Below are 25050 nucleotides of genomic sequence, written 5' to 3' on the forward strand. Positions count from 1 at the left end.
CATATCAGCCATGGCTGCTTTCATGGTACAACAGCAGAGTGGGGTAGTCTCAGCAGAGATCCTACAGCCCACAAAGCTGGACTTGTTACTCTCTGGCCCTTTTGTTTTCTGCCCTCTGGTCTAGGAGTTTGCGGCTCTGGGCGTTTTTTTTTGTTTTTTTTTCTTTTGAGATGGAGTCTCACTCCGTTGCCCAGGCTGGAATGCAATGGCGCCATCCCGGCCCACTGCAATCTCTGCTTCCTAGGTTCAAGCGATTCTCCTGCCTCAGTCTCTCAAGTAGCTGGGATTACAGGCGCCCGCCACCACGTCCAACTAATTTTGTATTTTTAGTAGAGATGGGATTTCACCATGTTGGTCGGGCTGGTCTTGAACTCTGACATCAGATGATCCAGCCGCCTCAGCCTCCCAAAGTGCTGGGATGACAGGCGTGAGCCCGGCCATTTTCTTTTTTGCTTGTTGTGCTTCCTGGAGATGCTCAATAATTCTTACATTCTTTCCTGGATAGCTGGTCAATCATTATTTATTATTTCCTTGAATTGTTCTAGGAGGAAATGTGGGGTAGAAAGAGTATGGTGGGGTTCTTGGGCATGAATAATCCATAAATAAGTCAGATTTCTTTTTAAGATGAGAAACTTAATTTTATTGATACGGATGAAGAGCGAGGGACACAGAGTCATCTGCATCTCCACGTTTCCGATAACCTTGGCCAGCACAATCCCCCCTCCTTTAGTGGCCGGGACTGTCTTCTTGCTACACTTTCAGTGCTGCATATTCATGAGATCCTGGGGGCTCCTGGGTGGTGTCAGAAGCTGCCTCAGACAGGGCACTGGTGCTTAGCTCAGCATAGGTCACTCCTTGGGGGTCTGCTGTCTTTGGAGAAAATAGATGAATATTAGAACTGAGTGTTCAATATGGCAGCCACTAGCCACACATGGCTATTGACATTTAAATTAATTACAATTAAATTTAATTTAAAATCCAGGTCCTCGGTCACACCAGATGCATTTCTTTTTCTTTTCTGTTTTTATAACCCTTTATGTCTGTGACATCAATGGATCTGCGTAAGCCTTTTTTCATTTTTTAAAATTTTTATTTATTTGTTTATTTTGAGACAGAGTCTCGCTCTGTTGCCCAGGCTAGGGTGCAGTGGCACGATCTCAGCTCACTGCAACCTCCGCCTCCCGGGTTCAAGCCATTCTCCTGGCTCAGCCTCCTGAGTAGCTGGGATTACAGGTGCCCGCCACCACGCCCAGCTAATTTTTTGTATCTTTAGTAGAGACGGGGTTTCACAGTGTTAACCAGGATGGTCTCGATTTCCTGACCTTGTGATCCGCCCGCCTTGGCCTCCCAAAGTTCTGGGATTACAGGCATGAGCCACCGCGCCCAGCCCGTGCATAAGCCTTTTAAATGGAGATTTTGGTTCCCATTAGGGGAGTTTCATGACTTGTCTAAGACCACACAGGTGATAAACAGTATACATTTCTGTACGGTCTTAACCAGGAGGCACACACGACCAGCCCATTGTGGTGAGGGAGCTCTTGTGGGACTCCTAAGCGGGAGGACTCACCGAGAGAGATACCCTTTCCGTATTGGATAAATTTGCCTCTGAGTGAGAAAGGAAAAAAAAATCAGTTCTCAGCTGCAGGAGTCAGAACTTAGTCTTTCTATCCGGTGGTTCCCCTAAACTTCCCTTGTCCCCTTACCGGCAGCCTCCATCTCCGGAAGTTTGGAATGGCTGCTTCTGAGAGAGAGAAAGACACACGTGAAAGGATGGGATGTGAAGATTTCGGGGAGAGGGTGAGGGCAATGGAGGGGAGAGGAGGGGAGAAGAGGGGAGGGGAGAGGAGGCTAGAAGAGGGGAAGGGAGGGGAGAGGAGGGGAGAAGAGGGGAGGGGAGAGGAGGGGAGAAGAGGGGAGGGGAGAGGAGGGGAGAAGAGGGGAGGGGAGAGGAGGGGAGAAGAGGGGAGGGGAGAGGAGGGGAGAAGAGGGGAGGGGAGAGGAGGGGAGAAGAGGGGAGGGGAGAGGAGGGGAGAAGAGGGGAGGGGAGAAGAGGGGAGGGGAGAAGAGGGGAGGGGAGAAGAGGGGAGGGGAGGGGAGAGGAGGGGAGAAGAGGGGAGAAGAGGGGAGGGGAGAGGAGGGGAGGTGAGGGGAGAAGAGGGGAGGGGAGAGGAGGGGAGGGGAGAGGAGGGGAGGGGAGGGGAGGGTAGGGGAGGGGAGGGGAGGGGAGGGGAGGGGAGAGGAGGGGAGGGGAGAAGAGGGGAGGGGAGAAGAGGGGAGGGGAGGGGAGGGGAGAAGAGGGGAGGGGAGGGGAGAAGAGGGGAGGGGAGGGGAGAAGAGGGGAGGGGAGAAGAGGGGAGGGGAGGGGAGGGGAGAAGAGGGGAGGGGAGGGGAGGGGAGAAGAGGGGAGGGGAGGGGAGGGGAGAAGAGGGGAGGGGAGGGGAGGGGAGAAGAGGGGAGGGGAGGGGAGAAGAGGGGAGGGGAGGGGAGGGGAGGGGAGGGGAGGGGAGGGAGGTCACAGAATGGGCTGGGATGGGGCTCAGGGTGCCAATCCCGGATGTGCCAATGGGTTCCCTTGAGAATGACATGGGAACTAAGTGGAGCATGAGCATCTACCTCTTGGTGGATTCTTCAGATGATGAACCTACAAAAAATGCAGGAGGAATTTACCTACTGAGAAAATCCTTCACTACCCCTCTCTCGCTTTGCGTTCTCTGAGCTTACCGTGCTGGCTGCATCTGTAGATGATGAAGACTGAGAGGAAGAGGAGAAGGATGGAGATGCAGCTGAAGATGGCGACAAAGATGGTTCTGGTGTCTGGAGGGGGAAGAGCAGGTCAGGGAATCAGCCTGGCTCCTGAAATCCACTGATAGGGGTGAGCTGAAAAGCTATGAGGAGCCAGACAGACGGCCTGGCTTCCAAGCCTGGATCTCCCGCCTCAGAGCTGGAACTTCCTATTGCTTTGGGGAATTTCCTTAATCTTCTTCAAGCTTCGTTTCCCCATCTGTAAAGTGAGGATAGCAGCAGTAGCTACTTTATTGGATGGTGGGTCAGTACCTATAGAAAGGGCTGGAACAGTGCTTGGCGCATAGGAAATTCCAAAAATTCCCAGGGAATGTTTGGTGCATAGCAATGATATTGATCATTTATTGTGAGCCAGCTCTGTTCCAGGTGCTCCATATATATATATGTATGTGTGTGTGTGTGTGTGTGTATATAAACGTGTATATATATATAAACGTATATGTATATATATAAATGTATATATATGTGCGTATATATAAAAATGTGTGTGTATATATATATATATATATATATACACTTTTTTTTTTTTGAGATGGAGTCGTGCTCTGTCACCCAGGCTGGAGTGTGATCCTGGCTCACTGCAACCTCCACCTCCCTGGTTCAAACAATTCTCCTGACTCAGCCTCCCGAGTAGTTGGGATTACAGGCGTGAGCCACCACGTCTGTCTGTGTAATCACTGTCTGAAATCCACTGATAGGGGTGAGCAGAAAAGCTTAGAGAAGCCAGACAGATGGCCTGCTTCCAAGTCTGGATCTCCCGCCTCGGAATGGAACTTCTCTGAGCTGGACATTTTGACCAATAGACTTTGAGTAAAGCAGATGATCCACTGTCATAGGGGTGGGCCTCATCCTATCAGTTGAAGGCTTTAAGACTTTAAGAGAAAAGACTGAGGTCCCCCAAGGTGGAAGGAATTCTGCCTCCAGACTCAAGCTGCAATATCAAGTCTCCCCTGGATCCCCTGCCTGCCTGCCCTGCAGATTTCAGACTTGCCAGCCCCCCACAATCATGTGAACCAATCCATTAAAATAAATCTCTCTCTCCATATATGTATATACATGTATATGTTCTTTTTTTTTTTTTTTTCTGAGACAAAGTCTCACTCTTGTCGTCCAGGCTGGAATGCAATAGTGCAATCTCGGCTTACTGCAAGCTCCGCCTCCCAGGTTCAAGCAATTCTCCTGCCTCAGCCTCCTGAGTAGCTGGGATTACAGGCGCCCACTACCACGCCCAGCTAATTTTTGTATTTTTAGTAGAGACCGGGTTTCACCATGTTGGCCAGGTTGGTCTTGAACTACTGACCTCAGGCAATCTGCCCGCCTCGGCCTCCCAAAGTGCTGAGATTATAGGCGTGAGCCACCACACCCAGCTTATATCTATATGTTCTATTGGTTCTGTTTTTCTGGAAAACCCTGGCTAACACAGACATGATCTCAGCTCTTAACTTCAAATATATTTCTTTTTTCTTTTTTTAAAGAGAGAGAGAGACGTGAAAGGATGGGATGTGAAGATTCTGGGGAGAGGGTGAGGGCAATGGAGGGGAGAGGAGGGGAGAGGAGGGGAGAAGAGGGGAGAGGAGGGGAGAGGAGGGGAGAGGAGGGGAGAGGAGGGGAGAAGAGGGGAGAGGAGGGAGGTCAAGAATGGGCTGGGATGGGAGCTCAGGGTGCCAATCCCAGATGGGCCAATGGGATCCCATTGTTGCCCAGGCTGGAGTGCAGTGGTGCGATCATACTCGAATTCCTGGGCTCAAGTGGTCCTCCTCACTCGGCCTCCAGGGTAGCTGGGAATACAGACCACCACACCCAGCCAACTTCAAACACACTTCAATGAGCTCGTTGATGCCAGGTAATGAACACGGGCATGGAAGGCGTTTAGAGTGGGAAGGGCTGGGGCTCTCTGAAGGAGACACGATTCCCCAAGACACCAGAATGACAAGGGATCTGCTGGGAGAATTCAGGGAGGATTCCTAATAAGAACAGGGTTAGACCAGGGTAGAAAAGAATGACCAGTGGCCGGGCGCGGTGGCTCACGCCTGTAATCCTGGCACTTTGGGAGAGTGAAGTAGGTGGATCACTTGAGGTCTGGAGTTCAAGAGCAGCCTGGCCAACATGGTGAAACCCTGTCTCTACTAAAAATATAAAAAATAAGCTGGGCATGGTGGCGCACGCCTGTAGTCCCAGCTACTCAGGAGGCTGAGAGAAGAGAATTGCTTGAACCTGGGAGGCGGAGGTTGCAGTGAGCCGAGATCGCATCATTGCATCATACACTCGACAGACTGAGACTCCAACTCAAAAAAGCATCCCTCTCAGGAGATAAAATTTCTACCAATTAAAAGACAAAAACAAAAAATTAAACAAAAAAATAAAACAAAAAAACTAGTTCTTGAGCAATACTGCCAGGCAAGTCTACATCACAGCATTTTAAATTCTTACAACAACCCTGCAAGGTAGTACAATTATTTCCCTCCCACTGGTGAAGAGCATGCATTCCCGTGTGACTCCTGGGATTACAACAAGGGTTGCGTCCAAAGCTCACAGCGTTGAGGAAGAGCGAGCAACCTGTTACTAAAGCTAGGCGACAGAGTCCATGCAGTTTCCCCCGTTTTTTGTTTTTCTTGGCACTTCAGAGTCAAGAAACACAAGTCGTGAGACTTTAAGGAGTAAGTAGCAGAAACATGATTAAGGAAAAAAGTGGAGCCACTAAACAAGTGAAGCCCCTCTCTGGGGCTTCACCAAGACCCCCGCTATCTTTGTTAGTGTGCTTTGAGTCTGAGAATTTTTCCTAGGTGTGCAATGCTCTGTGGTCACATTACAGAGCCAAGTCTGCGATGCTTCACACGCCTGGTCCTCTGCACCAACAGAAGGTCTCCCATCCAGACCCTTCCCCTACTTGGTTCACTGAGAGAGAAATGCGTCGGCATTTCTACATGTCTATATAGAGAGAATTACCTATCTAATTTATCTATGTCGCTAATCTATCTACCATCTATCTAGGTATCTATTATCTATCTACCTATCTATATCTGTTTCTCTACTTACTTACCTATCATCTATCCAATCTATCCGTCCTATCTAATTATCACTTATCTATCTACCTAGTTGCCTATCACCTATCCGATCTATCTATCCTATCATATGTAATTAACTATCTATCTGTCTGTCTAATTTTTCTATCTTGTTAATCTATCACTTATCTAGGCATCTATGTATCTATCTTTATCTGTCTATTCACCTACTTACCTGTTGTCTATCTAATCTATCCATCCCATCATATCTAATTATCACTTATCTATCTACTGACTTTCCTATCATCTAGCTACCAAATCTGTCATCTAATATATCTATCAATCATATCTGGTTATCTATCATCTCTCTATCATCTATCATCTGTATGTATCTGTCTATTCACCTACTATTATCTATTTAATCTATCCTATCATATCTAGTTATCTATCTATCTGTCTACCTATCTAATTTTTCTATCTTGCAACTCTTATCACCTATCTAGGTATCTATGTATCTATCCATGTATCTGTATATCTATCTAGCTAGCTAGCTTTATCTAGCTACCTAGTTACCTATCATCTATCTATCTAATCTATCATCTATCTAATGTATCTACCAATCATATCTAATTATCTGTCTATCTAATCATCTATCTTTTCTATTATATCTAGTTATCTATCATCTAGCTAGCTAGCTAATCTATCTGGATCTACCTACTTACCTATCATCTGTTTATCTATCTAATCTAGCATATCTAGTTATCTATCTATCTATCTAACCTATTGTATCTAGTTATCTATCTATCTAACCTATTGTATCTAGTTATCTATCTACCTACTTACCTATCATCTATCTAATCTGTCTATCATATCTAGCTACTGATCTACCTATCATCTATGTATCTATCTAATCTATCATATCTAGTTATCTATTTATCTACCTACTTACCTGTTATCTATCATAGTTAATTATCTATCTATCCCCCTCCCTGAAATAAGGTTCTTTCTGAGCTGATCATCAGAGAGCAGCAAAAGGAGTGGAGAGTTTGAAACAAGACATACTTGAGTTCTAGTACTGGGTCTCCTACCTCCCGACTTTGTAAATGTTCCCTTCCCTTTCTGGAATACGTTATTTTTTGGTTAAATATAAAGAGGGGGCAGAGAGCTAATAATATCTAACTTGAAGAGTTAGGTAATGATGAAAAATCCTGGCTTTAAAGCACTCAGTCTAGAAACTGACTCATTGTGTAGGATAATGGGATTGTAGGTATAATGATGATTTTTTTTCACCCAATATTCCACCCACACCCATCTCTCTCTGTAACAGATTCTATCAATGTTCCTCAACCCATGTTCCCCAGATCCCTTTCCCATTTTTATGCATTCTAGATCGTGGCTTCTTTCCCTTTCCAAAGTGAACATTTGTATCTCTTCTTTGGGGGACTGCCTGGGAGTGCTCCAAATGCCTTTGAATTTACATGCCCGGGGCAAACTGCCACTGACTGCTGTGAAGACCCCAGCTCCCTAGCCTCCGGTCTTTGACCTTCTCTGTCTCCACTGCTTTTCTGCAGGATTGAGCCAAAGATACCATCTGAAGGACACAGATATCCCACCCTTGTTTAATCTCTTTTCCTCCCAGCCCTTCTTCCCCACTCCCTAAAATGTAATTTTCAAGCCAGGCATGGTGGCTCACGCCTATAATCTCAGCGCTTTGGGAGGTCGAGGCGGGCAGATCACCTGAGCTCAGGAGTTTGAGACCAGCCTGACCAACATGTAGAGACTCCACCTCTACTAAAAATACAATATTAGCTGGGCGTGGTGGTGCATGCCTGTAATCCCAGCTATTTGGGAGGCTGAGGCAGGAGAATTGCTTGAACCCCGTAGGCAGAGGTTGCAGTGAGCCGAGATCATGCCATTGCACTCCAGCCTGAGCAACAAGAGCAAAACTCTGTCTCAAAACTAAATAAATAATAAATGAAATAAAATGTCACTTTCACACTAATGCTGTCTAAGAGTCTGCTTCTGGTGGAGCTGAATCAGAGAACCCCTCAAAAGCAACAATTTTTTTTTTTTTTTTTTTGAGACAGTCTCTGTCTCCCAGGCTGGAGTGCAGTGGTACAATCTCGGCTTTGCAACCTCCGCCTCCGGGGTTCAAGCAATTCTCCTGCCTCAGCTTCCCAAGGAGCTGGGATTACAAGCGCCCGCCACCTCGCCCCGCTATTTTTTTATATTTCTAGTAGAGATGAGGTCTCACCATGTTGGCTAGGCTGGTCTCAAACTCCAGAGCTCAACTGTTCTGCCCACCTTGGCCTCCCAAAGTGCTGGGATTACATGAGCCACCATGCCCGGCCATAAGCAACAATTCTATCAGTGCATCTCCAAGGACTTATGAAAACAGGGCAGGAACAGCTGCTCCTGGACTCTCAGTTTCCCCACATGGAAGCAGAGAAACAGCAGCCTTGCCTTGTCCTTTCTGTTCTCCCCTTTTCCAGCCTACAGTATCTTTCACGCAGCAAGTCACTAGAAATGAGAAGTACATTATTGCAAAATTCTCGTCTTCATATGACCCCATAATCAGCTGAACTGGGTTCACCCTGAGATGTCCACATATCCTGGCCAAATTTCGAATCAGTATTTGAAAATTGCCAGAATAAATTATAAGTTGCTATGCTACTAGAATCAGCCTGAGCAACAAGATACATCCTGACACGGGGCATAAATGCGGCCACAGGCACCAGAAAGAAAGCCAAGTCTTGTGTGATAAAATTCATCTTCATTCTCTACATAGCGATTGAACATAGGGTCCTTTTCTAGTGTGTTTTAGGCATATAAATACAGGCTGGGGACATTATACTTGTGCTTAAAGATATTTTACTTTTATTTTATTTATTTACTGAGACAGGGTCTCGCTCTGTCACCCAGGCTGGAGTGCTGTGGCGCAATCACAGTTCACTGAAGCCTCAACCTCCTGGGCTCAAATGATCTTCCTGCCTGAGCCTCCCAAGTAGCTGGGACTACAGGTGCACACTACCATGCCTGGCTAATTTTTGTATTTTTTGTAGAGATGGGATCTCATCAGGTTGCCCAGGCTGGTCTTGAACCCCTGGGCACAAGTGATCCTCCTGCCTCATCTTCCCAAAGTCCTGGGATTACAGACGTGAGCCACTGCGCCCGGCAAAGATATTTTATTCTGTTTAGAATTGTGATGATACAAATTTGAACTCAAAAAATACATTTTAAGAAATTATATAATACCCACTGGGATGGCTATAATTTAAAAAAGGAAAAGTAAGTGTTGACAAGGATGTGGAGATATTGGAACCCACATATATTACTGGAAGGAATATAACATGATACAGCCACAATGGAAAATGATTTGGCAGTTCCTCAAAAAGTTGAACATAATAGTCACCACATGTCCTAGCAAATCCACTTCTAGGTACATACCCAAGATAATTTACAGCGCGGAGACAAACAGATACTCCTACCACAGTGTTCCAGCACCATTACTCACTTTAGCTAAGAGGTACAGACAACACAAATGTCCATCAAAAGAAGAACGGGGCCAGGCACAGTAGCTCAAGTCTGTAATCCCAGCACTTTGGGAAGCCGAGGCGGGTGGATCACCTGAGGTCAGGAGTTCAAGACCAGCCTAGCCAACATGGTGAAACCCCCTCTCTACTAAAAATACACAAATTAGCTAGGCATGGTGATGGGCGCCTGTAGTTCCAGCTACTCAGGAGGCTGAGACAGAAGAATCACTTGAACCTGGGAGGCGGAGGTTGCAGTGAGCTGAGATTGTGCCACTGCACTCCAGCCTGGGCGACAGAGCAAGACTCCATCTCAAAAAAAAAAAAAAAGAAAAAGAAAAAAGAAAAAAACAAAGAAAGAATGGATAAGCAAAATGTGGTCTATCCATACAATACGATGCTTTTCACCATGACAAGAAATGAAACATTGATGCATGCTACAGTACAGATAAACTTTGAAAACATTATGCTAAAGAGAAATGCTAAACATTATGCTAAAGTCACAAAGGATCACATAGTGTATGAATCCACTTACACAAAATGTCCAGAATAGACAAAATTATAGACACAAAGAAGCCTATGAATGGTTGGAAGGGCCTGATGGGAAAGTGGGAAATGAGGAGTGACTGCTTAATGGGTACAAGATTTTCTTTTAGGGTGATGAGAATGTTCTGGAATTATGTAGTGGTGATGATTATACTACCTATGAATATACGAAATGCCAGTGAATTGTATACTTTACAAGGGTGAATTTTTGGAACGTGAATTATATATCAATAAAAAAAGAAAGAAAATAAATGATACAAGAGCTCAAAATAGAAAAGCTTCTCTTCCTCCTCCCCTTCAAACCTCACTAGATCTCCCACCTTGTTTCTGATACTTCTATGCTCCTCTCTCCCGTTAGATTTCATATCTTTCTTAGAAAACGTTCCTGACGTGAATTGTGTTCATAGTGCTGGGGTAGCAGTCATTTCCCAAGCCTACTATCATGGAATAAAAACGTTTCAAGTAGTTATCTTGCAAGAACACTTTGGAGGATACCTTTTTAAAAACCGGTTATACCAGCACAGACTGCTAGCAACAACCTTCAGCAACTTTGGCTCTTTGGAGTAGGTTGCAGGAAGATTATGACCTGCTGAAAGGAAGGATGATTAAGCATCTAGATGCCAATTTATATTCTGCATTTGGCCCTTAAAGTCTGGATGAGCTCCTGTTTCAGCCGAATGCTGCCAAAAGCTCTAACTTTTTTTAATTTTTTTTTTTCTTTTTGGAGACAGAGTCTCACTCTGTTGCCCAGGCTGGAGTGCAGTGGTATAATCTCGACTCACTGCAACCTCTGCCTCCCAGGTTCAAGCAATTCTCCTGCCTCAGTCACTTGAGTAGCTGGGAATACAGGCGCCCACCACAATGCCTGGCAAATTTTTGTATTTTTAGTAGAGACAGGGTTTCACCATCTTGCCCAGGCTGGTCTCGAACTCCTGACCTCAGGTGATCCACCCACCTCAGCCGCCCAAAGTGCTGGGATTACAGGCGTGAGCCACCTCGCCTGGCCCCAAAGCTCTAATTTTTATGAGAACCTCTGAGGACAGAATCTTAGTCAATTGTTAATGAATAATCAACATTAGGAAAAAAAATTCAATATTCACCTATTTTTGAGAATTTTAGAGTTATAACAAACTCTTGATTATACATATTCCCAAAGTACCTACTCTGCGTAGGTCCCGGTCCTACTCCCCAAATGGGTCACCCAAAAATTCACCCCCATTATTCCCCAAATCCCACCCTAGTTTTTCATCATGTCATATGGCAAACAACGCACTCTGTGCTGTTTTACACACCAGCTTCTTCAGAACCCGGAAGCACTTTAGAGGTTATCTCCCCTCATCCCCCACCGCCCAAAACACAGCAGTTTCCCCAATAACATTGAGAAAATGGGCATTAAAGTTCTTCTAGGCCGGGTGCGGTGGCTCACGCTTGTAATCCCAGCACTTTGAGAGGCCGAGGAGGGGGAATTGCTTGAGGTCAGGAGTTTGATACCAGCCTGGCCAACATGGTGAAACCCCATCTCTACTAAAAACAAAAAACAAAAAACGAAACTGAGCTGGATATGGTGGTGGGTGCCTGTAATCCCAGCTATTCGGGAGGCCGAGGCAGGAGAATTGCTTGAACCCAGAACCCAGGAAGTGGAGGTTGCAGTGAGCTGAGATTGCGCCACTTCATGCCAGCCTGAGGGACAGAACAAGAGTCTGTCTCAAAAAAATAAATAGGCCGGGTGCGGTGGCTCATGCCTGTAATCCCAGCACTTTGGGAGGCTGAGGCGGGCAGATCACGAGGTCAGGAGTTCGAGACCAGCCTGGCCAACATGGTGAAACCCCATCTCTACTAAAAATACAAAAATTAGCTGGGTGTGGTCCCACATGCCTGTAGTCCCAGCTACTCCGGAGGCTGAGGCAGGAGAATTGCTTGAATCCGGGAGGCGAAGTTTGCAGTGAGCTGAGATTGCGCCACTGTACTCCAGCCTGGGTGACAAAGCGAGACCCTATCTCGAAAAATAAACAAACAAACAAACAAATAAATAAATAAAAATAAAGTTCTCCTTGTGCACTTTAAGCAAAGGTGATCATGAAGCAGATCTCATTGGGAAACACATCTTTCTAATTATCTTACCTGTTTTCATTGAGGGAGCTTCAAGTTCATCGTGTTTATCTAGAAAATAGGAGGGAAGAAAAGGAATTACACTAATCATACAGGAACCTTGGGGACAGGAGTCCTCACGTCCTACTTACAGACTTCCTGTCTTCTTTGGGAAGCAGAAAAGAGAATGGCTTCTCCATTCCCTAGATGCTCCCTGGGTCCTCAGAGCACGGACAGAGCCTCAGATTACTCTTCTTAATACTTCTGGAGTTTGATAGTATTTTTAATAACAAAAATATTTATGAATGACACTGCTAACGCCCCCTCCAGTTTGATTTCTTGCCAGTCTTCTCTATCTTGACAAAGAACCCCATTCACCCAAATTCTTTCTTTCTTTTTTTTTTTTTTTTTCAGTCTTGCACTGTTACCCAGGCTGGAGTGCAGTGGCATGATCTCAGCTCACTGCAACCTCCACCTCCCGGGTTCAAGAGATTCTCCTGCCTCAGCCTTCCAAGTAGCTGGGATTACAGGTGCCTGCCACCACACCCTGCTAATTTTTGTATTTTTAGTAGAGACGGGGTTTCACCATGTTGGCCAGCCTGGTCTCAAACTCCTGGCCTCAAGTGATCAATCTGCCTTGGCCACTCAGAATGCTGGGATTCCAGGCATGAGCCACCGCACCCGGCCTATATTTCCATCTCCACAGTGGCACCAGTTAGTCTAAGTTAAAATATCACCTACTCGGCCGGGCGCAGTGCCTCACGCCTGTAATCCCGGCACTTTGGGAGGCCGAGGCGGGCGGATCATGAGGTCAGGAGATCAAGACTATCCTGGCTAACATGGTGAAACCCCGTCTGTACTAAAAATACAAACAATTAGCCGGGAGAGGTGGCGGGCACCTGTAGTCCCAGCTACTCGGGAGGCTGAGGCAGGAGAATGGCATGAACCTGGGAGGCAGAGCTTGCAGTGAGCTGAGATTGCACCACTGCACTCCAGCCTGGGCGACAGAGCCAGACTCCGTCTCAAAAAAAATAAATAAATAAAAATAAAATAAAATATAAAATATCACCTACTCACCAGTCCCTGGCAACCACCAGTATACTCTCTGCTTCTGTGAGTTTGGGTTTCTTAGACTACACATATGAGTGAGATCCTGCAGAATTTGTCTTTCTGAGTCTGGCTTATTTTGTTTAGCACGATATATGGGGACATGTTGATGAAAGGGTATAAATTTCCAGTTCTAAGATGAAGAAGTTCAGGTGCCCAGCATGGTGACAATGGATGTGCTAATTAATTTGACTGTGATAATCATTACACAATGTACAGGTGGATCAAATCATCAGATTGTATACCTTGAATATATACAATCTTCTTTTGTCAATTTGATATTTTTAAATTTAAAAAGTTGTATTGCCTGAAATGCACCAACTCTTACTACATCTAATCCCTTATTTTCCAAAAGCTGCCAGAGGCCGGGCATGATGGCATGTGCCTGTAATCTCAGCTGCTTGGGGGGCTGAGGTGGGAGGATTACCTGGGCCTGGGAGGTCAAGGCTGCAGTGAGCTGTGATCACACCACTGCACTCCAGCCTGGGCAACGGAGTGAGACCCTGTCTCAAAAAAAAAAAAAAAAAAAAGTAGCCAGTGACCCTTCAAGCATGTAAATAAAATCATGCCATCCTCCAGCTCAACTTCATCAGTGGGTTCCTGTTCTTTCAAAGCAGACTCTAGGACCAGTTCAAACACCCACAAGATCCTAGATGCTCTAGGCCCTGCCTTCTGTCCTCCTTTCTGTGTCTCAATCATTCCAGGAACACTCACACTTGTGAGACTTTGATTTTGCTGCTCTCTCTCCCTGGAGGGCTGTTCTCCAGATATCGGTGTGGTTGGGTGATTCTCATCCTTCATGTCTGTGGCAGATAGACCCTAAGGGGGCACTCAGGAGACTCAGGAGCCCTGCTTCCTGGTGTTCATGCCTTTGTCTAATCCCCTCACCTTGAGTGTGGAGACCTGTGACTTTCTTCTCACCAATAGCTATGGCAAAGGTGATGGGATATTATGCTCTTGATTATGTTACATTACATAAAACTGTTTGCTAGGGCATTTGCTCTCTCTTTCTTCTCTCTCTCTCAATCTCTCTTCTTGCAAGTGCTGCAGAATCAGTCTAGCATGAATCCTACAGCTGTAAAGAACCAGATATTGCTAGCAACCACAGGAGTGGAGAAATGGACCCTTCCCCAGTCAAGCCTCCAGATGAGAACACAGCCCTGGTTGACACCTTGATTGCATCCTTATGAGACCCAAAGCAGAGGATTCAGCTAAGCTGTGCCTGGACTCCTGACCCACATCAACTGTGAGATAATAAATAGGTGTTTCAGGCTGCTAAATTAGTGGTAATTTGTTATGCAGCCATAGATCACTAATACAATGCCTCTCACACTTATTCTCCATCTATAATGTGTTTTTTAATTACTCTGATAGCTTGCTCTTATTTATTTCTTTCTTCCAAAGAAGAATGTGAGCTCCTGTTGGCCAGAGACCTGGTCTGTCTCAGTTCCTACAATATGCTCAGGATCTACCAAAGTATCTGAATTTGTAGGGTGAATGGGCAGCTATTTTTGTGCCAGGTATTTTGCACTAATTGTTTTTGTAATGGAAGCATTTATATGCCCATTTTGTAATAAGTAAAAAGTAGTATAATAAAGTGATTTGCGAAGCAGCAAAAAGATTGTATATGGAAGGCTGACCTGGAAAATCAACCACTGGAAATTGATACTATAGCCTGTCTTGTGATGTAATGGTACAGCTGTGATAGAGGTGAAGAAATCGGGAAACAGTAGATGATATTCCAGAGAACATAATTGGGAAATGGCAAATAATCACCAGGCTTTTAGGGCTAAAGTGTGGGTGCGAAAATTCTTAAGACTACAAGAAAGAGTTATTGGGAATACAATTTGAAATCAATATCAAAGTGATGAGCACCTTGTTGGAGCATCATTGATCAACAGCCTCAGAAAGAGGGTAAATCAGAGGTGAAACATTAAGTACTCAGTTACTCATCATGCCCCAAGCCCAGGCTAAGTCATTGGTGTGGACCCATGGCTACTTCTACACTACACTGATGACTGTAAGGTCTCTCCAGGGATTTCCCATGATATGGCCAGATTGACCTACTGGAAGCAACTGTAGTCAATTGAGAGGTATTGTTTAGTGACTAATAAATGAATGGATGGATGGATGGATGGATGGATGGATGGATGAATGGATGTATGGAGAGGTGGGTGGGCATGAGTGAATGGGTGAAAGAGTGGATGGGTGGATGAATGGGTGGAATGATGGACAAATGAGTGGCTGGGTAAATAGATGGGTAGGTGGGTAGATAGATGGATGAAGTGGTAGGTGGATGAATGAATGGAAGGGTTGGTGGTTGGATGGATTAATGGAAAGATGAATGGATGGATGGATGGATGGATGGGAGGGTGAATGGATGGACGAAGCGGTGAATGAGTGGATGGATGGAAGGGTGGGTGGAAAGTTGGATGGGTGGGTATATGAATGGATGAAGGGGTGGGTGGATGGAAGGATAGATGGATGGATGGAAGGATGGATGGATGGATGGATGGATGGATGAGTTGTTGGATAGATGGATAAGTGAGTGGATGGATGGGTGAATGAGTGGGTGAGAGGGTGGAAGCGTTGGTAGGTGGGTAGATGGGTGGGTGGGTTGATAGATGGGTAGGTAGATTGATAGACAGATGGGTGGGTAGATTGATAGACAGATGGGTGGGTAGATTGATAGATGGATGGGTGGGTAGATAAATGGGTAGATGAAAGTGATGCAAAATTATTCTTTATCCCTCTTCCTTGGGAACTCAAGTCATTTATGTTACAATCTTCCCATGTGCATCTTCTCACTGTGGTCCTCATCATTTTTTTTTCAGTCACCTGCACCATGCCTGCCATACTTTCCCACACAATGGGATCTCTTAGCCCCATAATCCATTATTTGCCATTCCTACATCCCTCATAGAGCACTGGACACTCTTTCTGGCTTTCCTTCTCTGGCATAAAGAAATATAAATTTTCATTTATGTCTGAACAGCAACTGTGAAGCTCATTGTTTTTGTGACACCGGGGAGGTCACCTAATCTCCATAAGCAAAAAGAAGTTAGTAACACAACCACCCTCATAGGAAATGAAGACTGAATGTGTTAGTGGAGGCAAGTTACCTGTCTAGAGACAGGAACATAGAAAATGCTGGATACATGTCAAATGCCAGTGTTATCACTCTATCCTCACCTGTCACCCAGATCTCCAGCTTGTTGCTGGGGAAGGAGGCCAAGTGTGATGAGTTGCTCAGGTAATACACACAGCTGTAGTTTCCACTGTCATTACTTGTCACGTTCCACAGCATGAAATCAGTCTGGTTTTTTCTTACTTGCCTGACTTGTAATGGTTCTGGGATCCCCATTTTCAGCAGAGCAATTACAATACATTCAGTTCCATTGTATGGAGTGAGACATCGAAGTGTTCTGGGACCTGGAGTCATCCCAGGGTCTACACTGACTGAGAGCAAAGGTTCTGGGAGTGATCCTGAAGAGGACAAGGCAATGGAGGTAAAGAGAAGGGCCAGGGCTTTTCCATTTTCTACTGCACTTGGGGACTATCTCATCCATCTCTCCGTATTAACCATGTCTTTCATTTTCTGCATTTGATGCTTTAATGTCTTAGGGCCTTGCTGCCCTTGGTGGTACCTCCCCTCCCAGGGTTAGTTAATTTCTAGAGCCAGTAAACAACTTGTCCTCAAGTATGCCCCTCAAATGCAAGCCAATAGATCCAGATCCCACACTCCAAACCACCTTCATTATGGGGCTCTCACACTCAAGGTCAATGTTGTCCTCTCCTAATCACCCCAGGTCCAAGAAATAGACAACCAGGGACAGCCTCTATACCCCAAAGCCAATTCTTTTTTTCTTTTTCTTTTCTTTCTTTTCTTTCTTCTTTTCTTTTCTTTTTCTTTTCTTTTCTTTTTTTTTTTTTTTTTTTGAGACAGGTTCTCATTCTATCACCCAGGCTTGAGTGCAGTGGCACAATCTTGGCTTACTGCAGCCTCTGCCTCCTGGGTTCAAGCAATTCTCATGCCTCAGCCTCCCAAGTAGCTGAAAGCACAGGTGCACACCACCACACCCAGGCAATTATTGTATTTTTGTAGAGATGGGGTTTCGCCATGTTACCCAGGCTGATGTCAAACTCCTGACCTCAGGTGATCCGCCCTCCTCGGCCTCCCAAAGTGCTAGGATTACAGGCATGAACCACCACACCTGGCCAACTCTAATCTTGTTCTCCCCGCAAAATACAATCAAAGCTCTGGTCCACAGTTCTTCCTCCTCCCTCTGCCCCTGATTGACCCTGGTGCTTCCCCCCATACCCCCCCATAGTATAGCCTTCCTCCTCCTCTTGGGAACTGTTAACAGACCATCTTTTCCATGGCAATCATCACTTGGTCTGTCAGTCTTACTGTACCCCAATTTTCTATTAACCGACCATATTCTACACCACCCTCCCACATCCACATCATTGGGACCCTCTCAGAATCCCTGATGAGAATCTTGCCCCACATTTGGTTCCCATTTCCACACTGAAGGTGTTGCATCTATCCTTCTTTTTTTTTTTTTTTTTTTTTTTTTTGAGACAGAGTCTTGCTCTTTCATCCAGGCTGCAGTGCAGTGGCACAATCTCAGCTCATTACAACCTCTGCCTTCTGGGCTCAAGAGATTCTCTTCCTGCCTCAGCCTCCCTAGTAGCTGGGATTACAGGTGCCTGCCACCACGCCCAGCTAATTTTTGTATTTTTAGTAGAGGTGAGGTTTCACCATGTTGGCCAGCCTGGTCTCAAACTCCTGACCTCAAGTGATCTGCCCACCTCTGCCTCCCAAAGTGCTGGGATTACAGGCATGAGCCACTGCGCCGTGCCCGGCCTGCATCTTTTTGTCTCCTAGGTTCCTTCTTCCGCAGCCACATCCCATGACAGGAAAAGAAATACGTGCATCAGGCAGGCTTTGGTGACTCACACCTGTAATCCCAGTACTTTGGGAGGCAAAGGCAGGAGGATCACCTGAGCTCAGGAGTTCAAGACCAGCCTGGGCAACATAGATCCTGTCTCAACAAGTAATTTAAAAATTAGCCAGGCATGGTGGTGCTTGCCTGTACTCCCAGCTACTTGGGAGGCTGATGTGGGAAAATTGCTTGAGCCTGGGATGTCGACGCTGCAGTGAATTGTGTTCATGCCACTGCACTCCTGCCTGGGTGACAGAGCGAGATTCTGTCAAAAAAAAAAAAAAAAAAAAAAAAAAAAAGCGGCCGAGCACAGTGGCTCACTCCTGTAATCTCAGAACTTTGGGAGGCTGAGGTGGGCAGATCACTTGAGGTCGGCAGTTCGAGATGAGCCTGGCCAACATGGTAAAACCCTGTCTCTACTAAAATACAAAAATTAGCTGGATGTGGTGGCGCACCCCTGTAGTTCCAGCTACTCGGGAGGCTGAGGCAGGTGAATTGCATTAACCCAGGAGGCGGGGGTTGCAATGAGCCAAGACCATGCCACTGCACTCCAGCCTGGGCAACAAAGCAAGACTCCCTCTCAAAAAAAAAAAAAAAAATGCCGGGTACCGTGGTTGACGTTTGTAATCCCAGCCCTTTGGGAGGCCGAGGCGGATGGATCACTTGAGGTCAGGAGTTTGAGATCAACCTCACCAATATGGTATAACCTCGTCTTTATTAAAAATACAAAAATTAGGCCGGGCGCGGAGGCTCGCGCCTGTAATCCCAGCACTTTGGGAGGCTGAGGCAGGTGGATCATGAGGTCATGAGATGGAGACCATCCTGGCTAACATGGTGAAACCCCATCTCTACTAAAAACACAAACAATTAGCCAGGCGTGGTGGCGGGTGCCTGTAGTCCCAGCTACTCGGGAGGCTGAGGCGGGAGGATTGCTTGAACCCAGGAGGCGGAGGTTGCAGTGAGCCGAGATCATGCCACTGCACTCCAGCCTGGGTGACACAGCAAGACTCTGTCTTTAAAAAAAAAAAAAAAAAGCAAAGCAAAACCAAAGAAATGTGTGCATCAAAGAGCACATCTGAAGCTGCCCTTCTTACCTGTGACCACCAGCTGCAAGCGTTCACTGCTTTCTGACCACTCATGGGAGGCTGTTGTCTTGTAGGCACAAAAGTACCTCCCAGCATCCTTAGGCTTCAGGTCCGTGAAGGGGAATTCAGCTTGGTTTTCTGCCGAGCTCTGTTCCTGCTTGTACCCAGAGTCGTTCACCTTGCACAGCACAAATGTCACATTCTGGGAATGAGCCTGACACTTCAGGGTCACATTGCTCCCGGCTTCAACCACCGAGCTGGGCCAGGCGTGGAGGGAGGGCTTGGGCAGTTTCTCTGGAAACAATTCATAGTTAATTTGAGTCTAGAATTCAGACGATTAAAGGAAAAGGTCATGAAGCGTGGGATGCAGGAATAAATAAAGTTTAAGTAGGAGAAAACTCACCATTCTTTTTCTCATCTTCGTAGCCCAGACACAGCCCTGGAAGAGAAATCTCAATGAGAGAAAAATTATGTGCTTGTCCTTGAGTACAAATCCAGCAGAGAATGTATGACTAGCTCGTTATAGGTCTGAGATATATATATATATATGTATTATGTATATATGTATTATATATAATAAATGTATTAAGTATATGTACACATATTACATATAATACATATATAAATATAATACATATATTAAATATATGTATTACATATATGTATATATTTTTGGCAGCTATCTCCCCAGACTTACCTCTTACTTTTGTTCCATTGTTTGTCATTCAGAAGCTACGTGTATGGAGAAAATTCCAGCAACTTCTTCTTTCTTTCTTTCTTTTTTTTTTTTTGAAATGTAGTCTTGCTCTGTTGCCCAGGCTGGAGTGCAATGACATGATCTCAGTTCACTGCAACCTCCGCCTCCCAGGTTCAAGCGATTTTCCTGCCTCAGCCTCCCGTGTAGCTGGGACTATAGGCACCTGCCACCACACCTGGCTAATTTTTGTATTTTTAGTAGAGACAGGGTCTCACCATGTTGGCCAGGCTGGTCTTGAACTCCTGACCTCAGGTGATCCACCCACCTCGGCCTCCCAAAGTGCGGGGATTACAGGGGTGAGCCACCGCTCCCGGCCCAGCAACCTTTTCTGATGTATTGAATTGCTTTCATGAGTAATCCATCTTTCACCATCTAGAAATTGTTCAACATTCACCTATGCTTTTTTCTGGTATTTTCTGTGATTGCAGTTTTTTGTTTCATTTTGTTTTGAGACAGAGTCTCGCTGTGTCACCCAGGCTGGAGTGCAGTGGTGCAATCTCAGCTCACTGCAACCTCCTCCACCCCCTGGGTTCAAGTGATACTCGTACCTCAGGGTCCAGAGTAGCTGGGACTACCGGTGTGCGCCATCACGCCCAGCTAATTTTTGTTGTTGTTGTTGTTGTTGTTGTAGAGATGGGGTTTCGCCATGTTGCCCAGGCTGGTCTCAAACTCCTGAGCTCAAGTGATCCGCCTGCCTCGGCCTCCCAAAGTGCTGGGATTACAGGCATGAGCCACCGCGCCCAGCCTGATTGCAGTTTTTACCCTTGCCACTTAAATAATGCAAAGGTTATTTTATCGTGGTGTGAGAGAGGTAGGTTTTATTTTTTGTATTTATTTATTTATTTATTTTTTGAGACGGGGTCTCGCTCTGTCACCCAGGCTGGAGTGCAGTGGCGCGATCTCGGCTCACTGCAAGCTCCCCCTCCCGGGTTCACACCATTCTCCTGCCTCAGCCTCCCGAGTAGCTGGGACTACAGGCGCCCGCCACCACGCCTGGCTAATTTTTTTGTATTTTTAGTAGAGACGGGGTTTCACTGTGTTAGCCAGGATGGTCTTCATCTCCTGACCTCTTGACCCACCCACCTCGGCCTCCCAAAGTGCTGGGATTACAGGCGTGAGCCACCGCGCCCTGCGGAGAGGAGGGTTTTCTTGCTCAATTCCAATAGAGAGAAACCGCTCCCCCTTCCCCGTGTCTTCTGGTCCCAAATACTCCCCTCACTTTAGCTTTGGTTTCCACTTACATTATCCCCTCCCTCTTCTGTGTTCTGTTCTCTACATTCCCCGCCGGGAAGGGAGCGTCATAAACTTGGGTGGAAAATGGAATGTCAGTCATGGGGCTTGTTTCAGGGTGAAGTTAGGTAGAATTTAGGTAGAAATTCTCTAGAGCCACGAGAGTGTCTCAGGACACTGGTTCCTTGTTGACACAGGTGCCGATGCAGAACGTGACCCCCCACCAAGCTTCCCCCCAGAGGAATGAGGTGGAGGCCTCACGATGGACGGAGGCTGCGTTGGCAGCGAGATTAGCTGGGATTGGCAGGTAGGAAACAGCCTCTGAGTGGGCAGGGCATCCCAGGACTCAGGCTCTCTTTTGAGACCCTCCCCAAATCCCGCTTTTAGACTCATGTCATCTCATCTCTGCTATCCACCCATCGTCTGTTCAAACAGTGATTCCTATATTCTTTTTCTTTTTGAGACAGGGTCTCACTCTGTGGCCCAGGCTGGAGTGCCAGGGTACAGTTACAGCTCGCTGCAGCCTCACCCTCCTGGGCTCAAGTGATCCGCCCATCTCAGCCTCCCAAATAACTGGGACTACAGGCACGCACCACCATGCCCGGCTGATTTTTAAATTTTTTTTTGTAGAGATGAGGACTCACTATGTTGCCCAGGCTGGTCTCGAACACCTGAGTTCAAGCGATTCTCCCACCTCAGCCTCCCAACATGCTGGGATTACAGGTGTGAGCTACCTGCACCCAGCCCAATTCCCATATTCTTTTTCTTTTTCTTTCTTTTTTTTTTTTTTTTTTGACACGGAGTCTCCCTCTGTCACCCAGGCTGGAGTGCAGTGGTGCTATCTCAGCTCACTGCAACCTCTGCCTCCCAGGTTCAAGCGATTTTCTGGCCCAGCCTCCCGAGTAGCTGGGATTACAGGTGCTCGCCACCTTGCCTAGCTAATTTTTGTATTTTTAGTAGAGACGGGGTTTCACCATGTTGGCCAGTCTGGTCTCAAACTCCTGACCTCAAGAGATCTGCCCACCTGGGCCTCCCAAAATCCTGAGATTACAGGCGTGAGCCACCACACCCGGCTGATTTGTATTTCTTGAAAAGAGAAGTTCAAGTTGTAGCTCCCAGGACCTGCGAATGTGACCTTATTTGAAAATAGCATTATCTGATCTTTGCAGATGTAATTAATTAAACTAAGATGAGGTCATACTGGAATAGGCTGGGTATCTAATACAATATAACTTATAAGAAGAGAAAAAGAGAGACAGAGACACGCAGAAGGAAGATGGCCATGCAAAGACAGAGGCAGAGAGGCCAGGCTGCAATCATAGTGCTTTGGGAGGCCAAGATAGGAGAACTGCTTGAGCCCAGGAGTTGGAGACTAGCCTGGGCAATATAGAAAGATCCCATCTCTACAAAAAAAAATTATTTTAATTAGCCCAGTGTGGTGGTGTGCACCTGTAGTTCTAGCTGCTCAGAAGGCTAACAGGGAGGATTGCTTGAGCCCAGGAGCTAAAGACTAGCCTGGGCAATATAGCAAGACCCCATCTCTAAAAAAGAAATTATTTTAATTAGCCCAACATGGTGGTGCACACTTGTAGTTCTAGCTACTCAGAAGGCTAGTGGGGAGGATTGCTTGAGCCCAGGAGTTGGAGACTAGCCTAGGCAATATAGCAAGACCCCATCTCTAAAACAGAAATTATTTTAATTAGACCAACATGGTGGTGTGTGCACCTGTAGTTCTAGCTGCTCAGAAGGCTGCGGGGAGGATTGTTTGAGCTCAGGAGGTTGAGGCTGCAGTGAGCTATGGTGGTACCACTGCACTCCGGCCTGGGCAACTGAGTGAGACCCTGTCTAAAGAAAAAAAAAAAAAAAAACACAGCCAACGATTGGAGTGATGCATCTACAAGTTAAAGAATGCCAGGAGCGCTGGCTCACGCCTGTAATCCCAGCACTTTGGGAGGCTGAGGCGGGCAGATCACCTGAGGTCAGGAGTTCGAGACCAGCCTGGCCAACATGGTGAAACCCCGTCTCTACTAAAAATACAAAAATTAGCCGGGCATGGTGGCCCATGCTTGTAATCCCAGCTACTTGGGAGGCTAAGGCAGGAGAATTGCTTGAACCCAGGAGGTGGAGGTTGCAGTGAACCAAGATCATGCCACTGCACTCTAGCCTGGGTGACAGAGCAAGACTCTGCCTCAAAAAAAAAAAAAAAAAAAAAAATGCCAAGAATTGTCAGCCATCACTAGAAGAGGGGCATAAAACAGATTCTCTTCATAGCCCTCAGAAGGAATCAACATTGCCAACATCTTGGTTTCAGACTTCTCATCTCCCCAACTTAAAGCAATTTTAATTGCTTTAAGCCACTAGGCTTGTAGTACTTTGGTATGGCAGCCATTGGGGGATGAGGTCAGTCTCCTGGTTGCCCAGCTTACAGTGCTCAGCAGCTGGAGGCTTGGGTATGAGCCTGATGGTCATCTCTAAGGCACAAATAGCTGGGTGCAGTGGCTCACGCCTGTAATCCCAGCACTTTAGGAGGTTGAAGTGGGTAGATCACCCGAGTTCAGGAGTTTGAGACCAGCCTGGCCAACATGGTGAAACCCCATCTCTACTAAAAATACAAAAAATTAGCCAGGCGTGGTGGTGCGTGCCTGTAATCCCAGCTTCTCAGGAGGCTGAGGCAGGAGAATCGCTTCAACCCAGGAGGTGGAGGTTGCAGTGAGCTGAGATCACACCACTGCACTCCAGCCTGGGAGACAAAGCAAGACTCTGTCAAAAAAAAAAAAAAAAAAAAAAAAAAAAAAAAAAAAAAAAAAAAAAAAAAAGCTCATCTAAGGTGCAAATGTGTGTAGGAGATGAGCATTACCCCACAAGGAAGGGCTGCACCCAGAAAAGGAGGAAGGAACTGAGGCAGATGAAGCATGTCAATGTCCACCACCCGCCCCGTGCACCAGGGAGGTGGAGCTCTGCTGGGTCAAGCCTAGAGCTCCTATGTAGTGAAGCTGAGATTATAACCCAGGTCTTCCTTTTCACAGTGTGAGCTCTGTCTGAATACATCAGGTTCAATTGGAGGATGGTTAAAATCAGCCTAAGAATCGAGCTGGTCACAAAATTGTCTTCTTGGGGCCAGGTGTGGTGGCTCACACCTGTAATCCCAGCACTTTGGGAGGCTGAGGCAGGTGGATCACCTGAGGTCAGGGGTTCAAGACAAGCCTGACCAACATGGTGAAACCCCGTCTCTGCTTAAAATACAAAAGTCAGCTGGGTGTGGTGGCCTGCACGTGTAGTCCCAGCTACCCGGGAGGCTGAGGCAGGAGAATTGCTTGAACCCGGGAGGCGGAGATTGCAGTGAGCCCAGATCACGTCATTGCATTCCACCTTGGGTGACAGAGTGAGACTCTGTCTCATAAATAAATAAATAAATAAGTAAGTAAAGGGAGAGAGAGAGAGAGAGAGAAATAAAATTGTCTTTTTGCTCACAGCCTTGCACCCTGTAAATTCTTAAGCCCAGCCCTTCTCTATTCCGACGGAGGATGATGGCAGTACTGCGGTATTTAGTGGATACAGACTCGGAGACCCCACCGCAGCTCTGCATTTCCCAGCGGAGTCTGTCCCTGTGTCTCTGCAGCGCGGCCTCCTTGTCACTTGCATGTGGGCAGCAGAACTCACGCCGGCGACGCCCACAGCCCAGACCCACCCACCACAGGTGTGCAACGCCTGGAAGTTGTTACTTCCACACACCGCATTTCCACCTGAACTTCCACTCCCACATGAGTTTTTCTCACCAGCCCAAGCCCATTCGTTCCAGTCCCGGAGACTCACCGAGGCAAAGCAGGGAAAGTAATTCTGTAGTCATAGCGTCCCTTCTGCCAGAACCAAGGCCCCGCCTTCGGTTTTACCCTTCAAAGGCGGAGAGGGACTGGGGCAGCCGCAGCTCTCTGGATGCCCGGTTCGTCCCCAGGA

General features: G+C 46.6%; 1 protein-coding gene across 1 annotated transcript; it reads right to left on the reverse strand.

The window, feature by feature from the left end:
- Positions 1-707: 707 nt before the first annotated feature.
- On the reverse strand, positions 708-25004 carry VSTM1 (V-set and transmembrane domain containing 1). The gene is made up of 9 exons (XM_054464771.2): positions 24910-25004; positions 19513-19548; positions 19119-19403; positions 12002-12040; positions 2722-2814; positions 2614-2641; positions 1704-1741; positions 1568-1605; positions 708-870 (listed from the first exon to the last, which is right to left on the reverse strand). Exons 1-9 carry the CDS (start codon positions 24941-24943, stop codon positions 751-753), a joined length of 711 nt encoding a protein of 236 aa, XP_054320746.1. The 5' UTR covers positions 24944-25004; the 3' UTR covers positions 708-750.
- Positions 25005-25050: the final 46 nt, after the last annotated feature.

The sequence above is a fragment of the Pongo pygmaeus genome, chromosome 20, assembly GCF_028885625.2.
Source record: "Pongo pygmaeus isolate AG05252 chromosome 20, NHGRI_mPonPyg2-v2.0_pri, whole genome shotgun sequence".
NCBI lineage: Eukaryota > Metazoa > Chordata > Mammalia > Primates > Hominidae > Pongo > Pongo pygmaeus.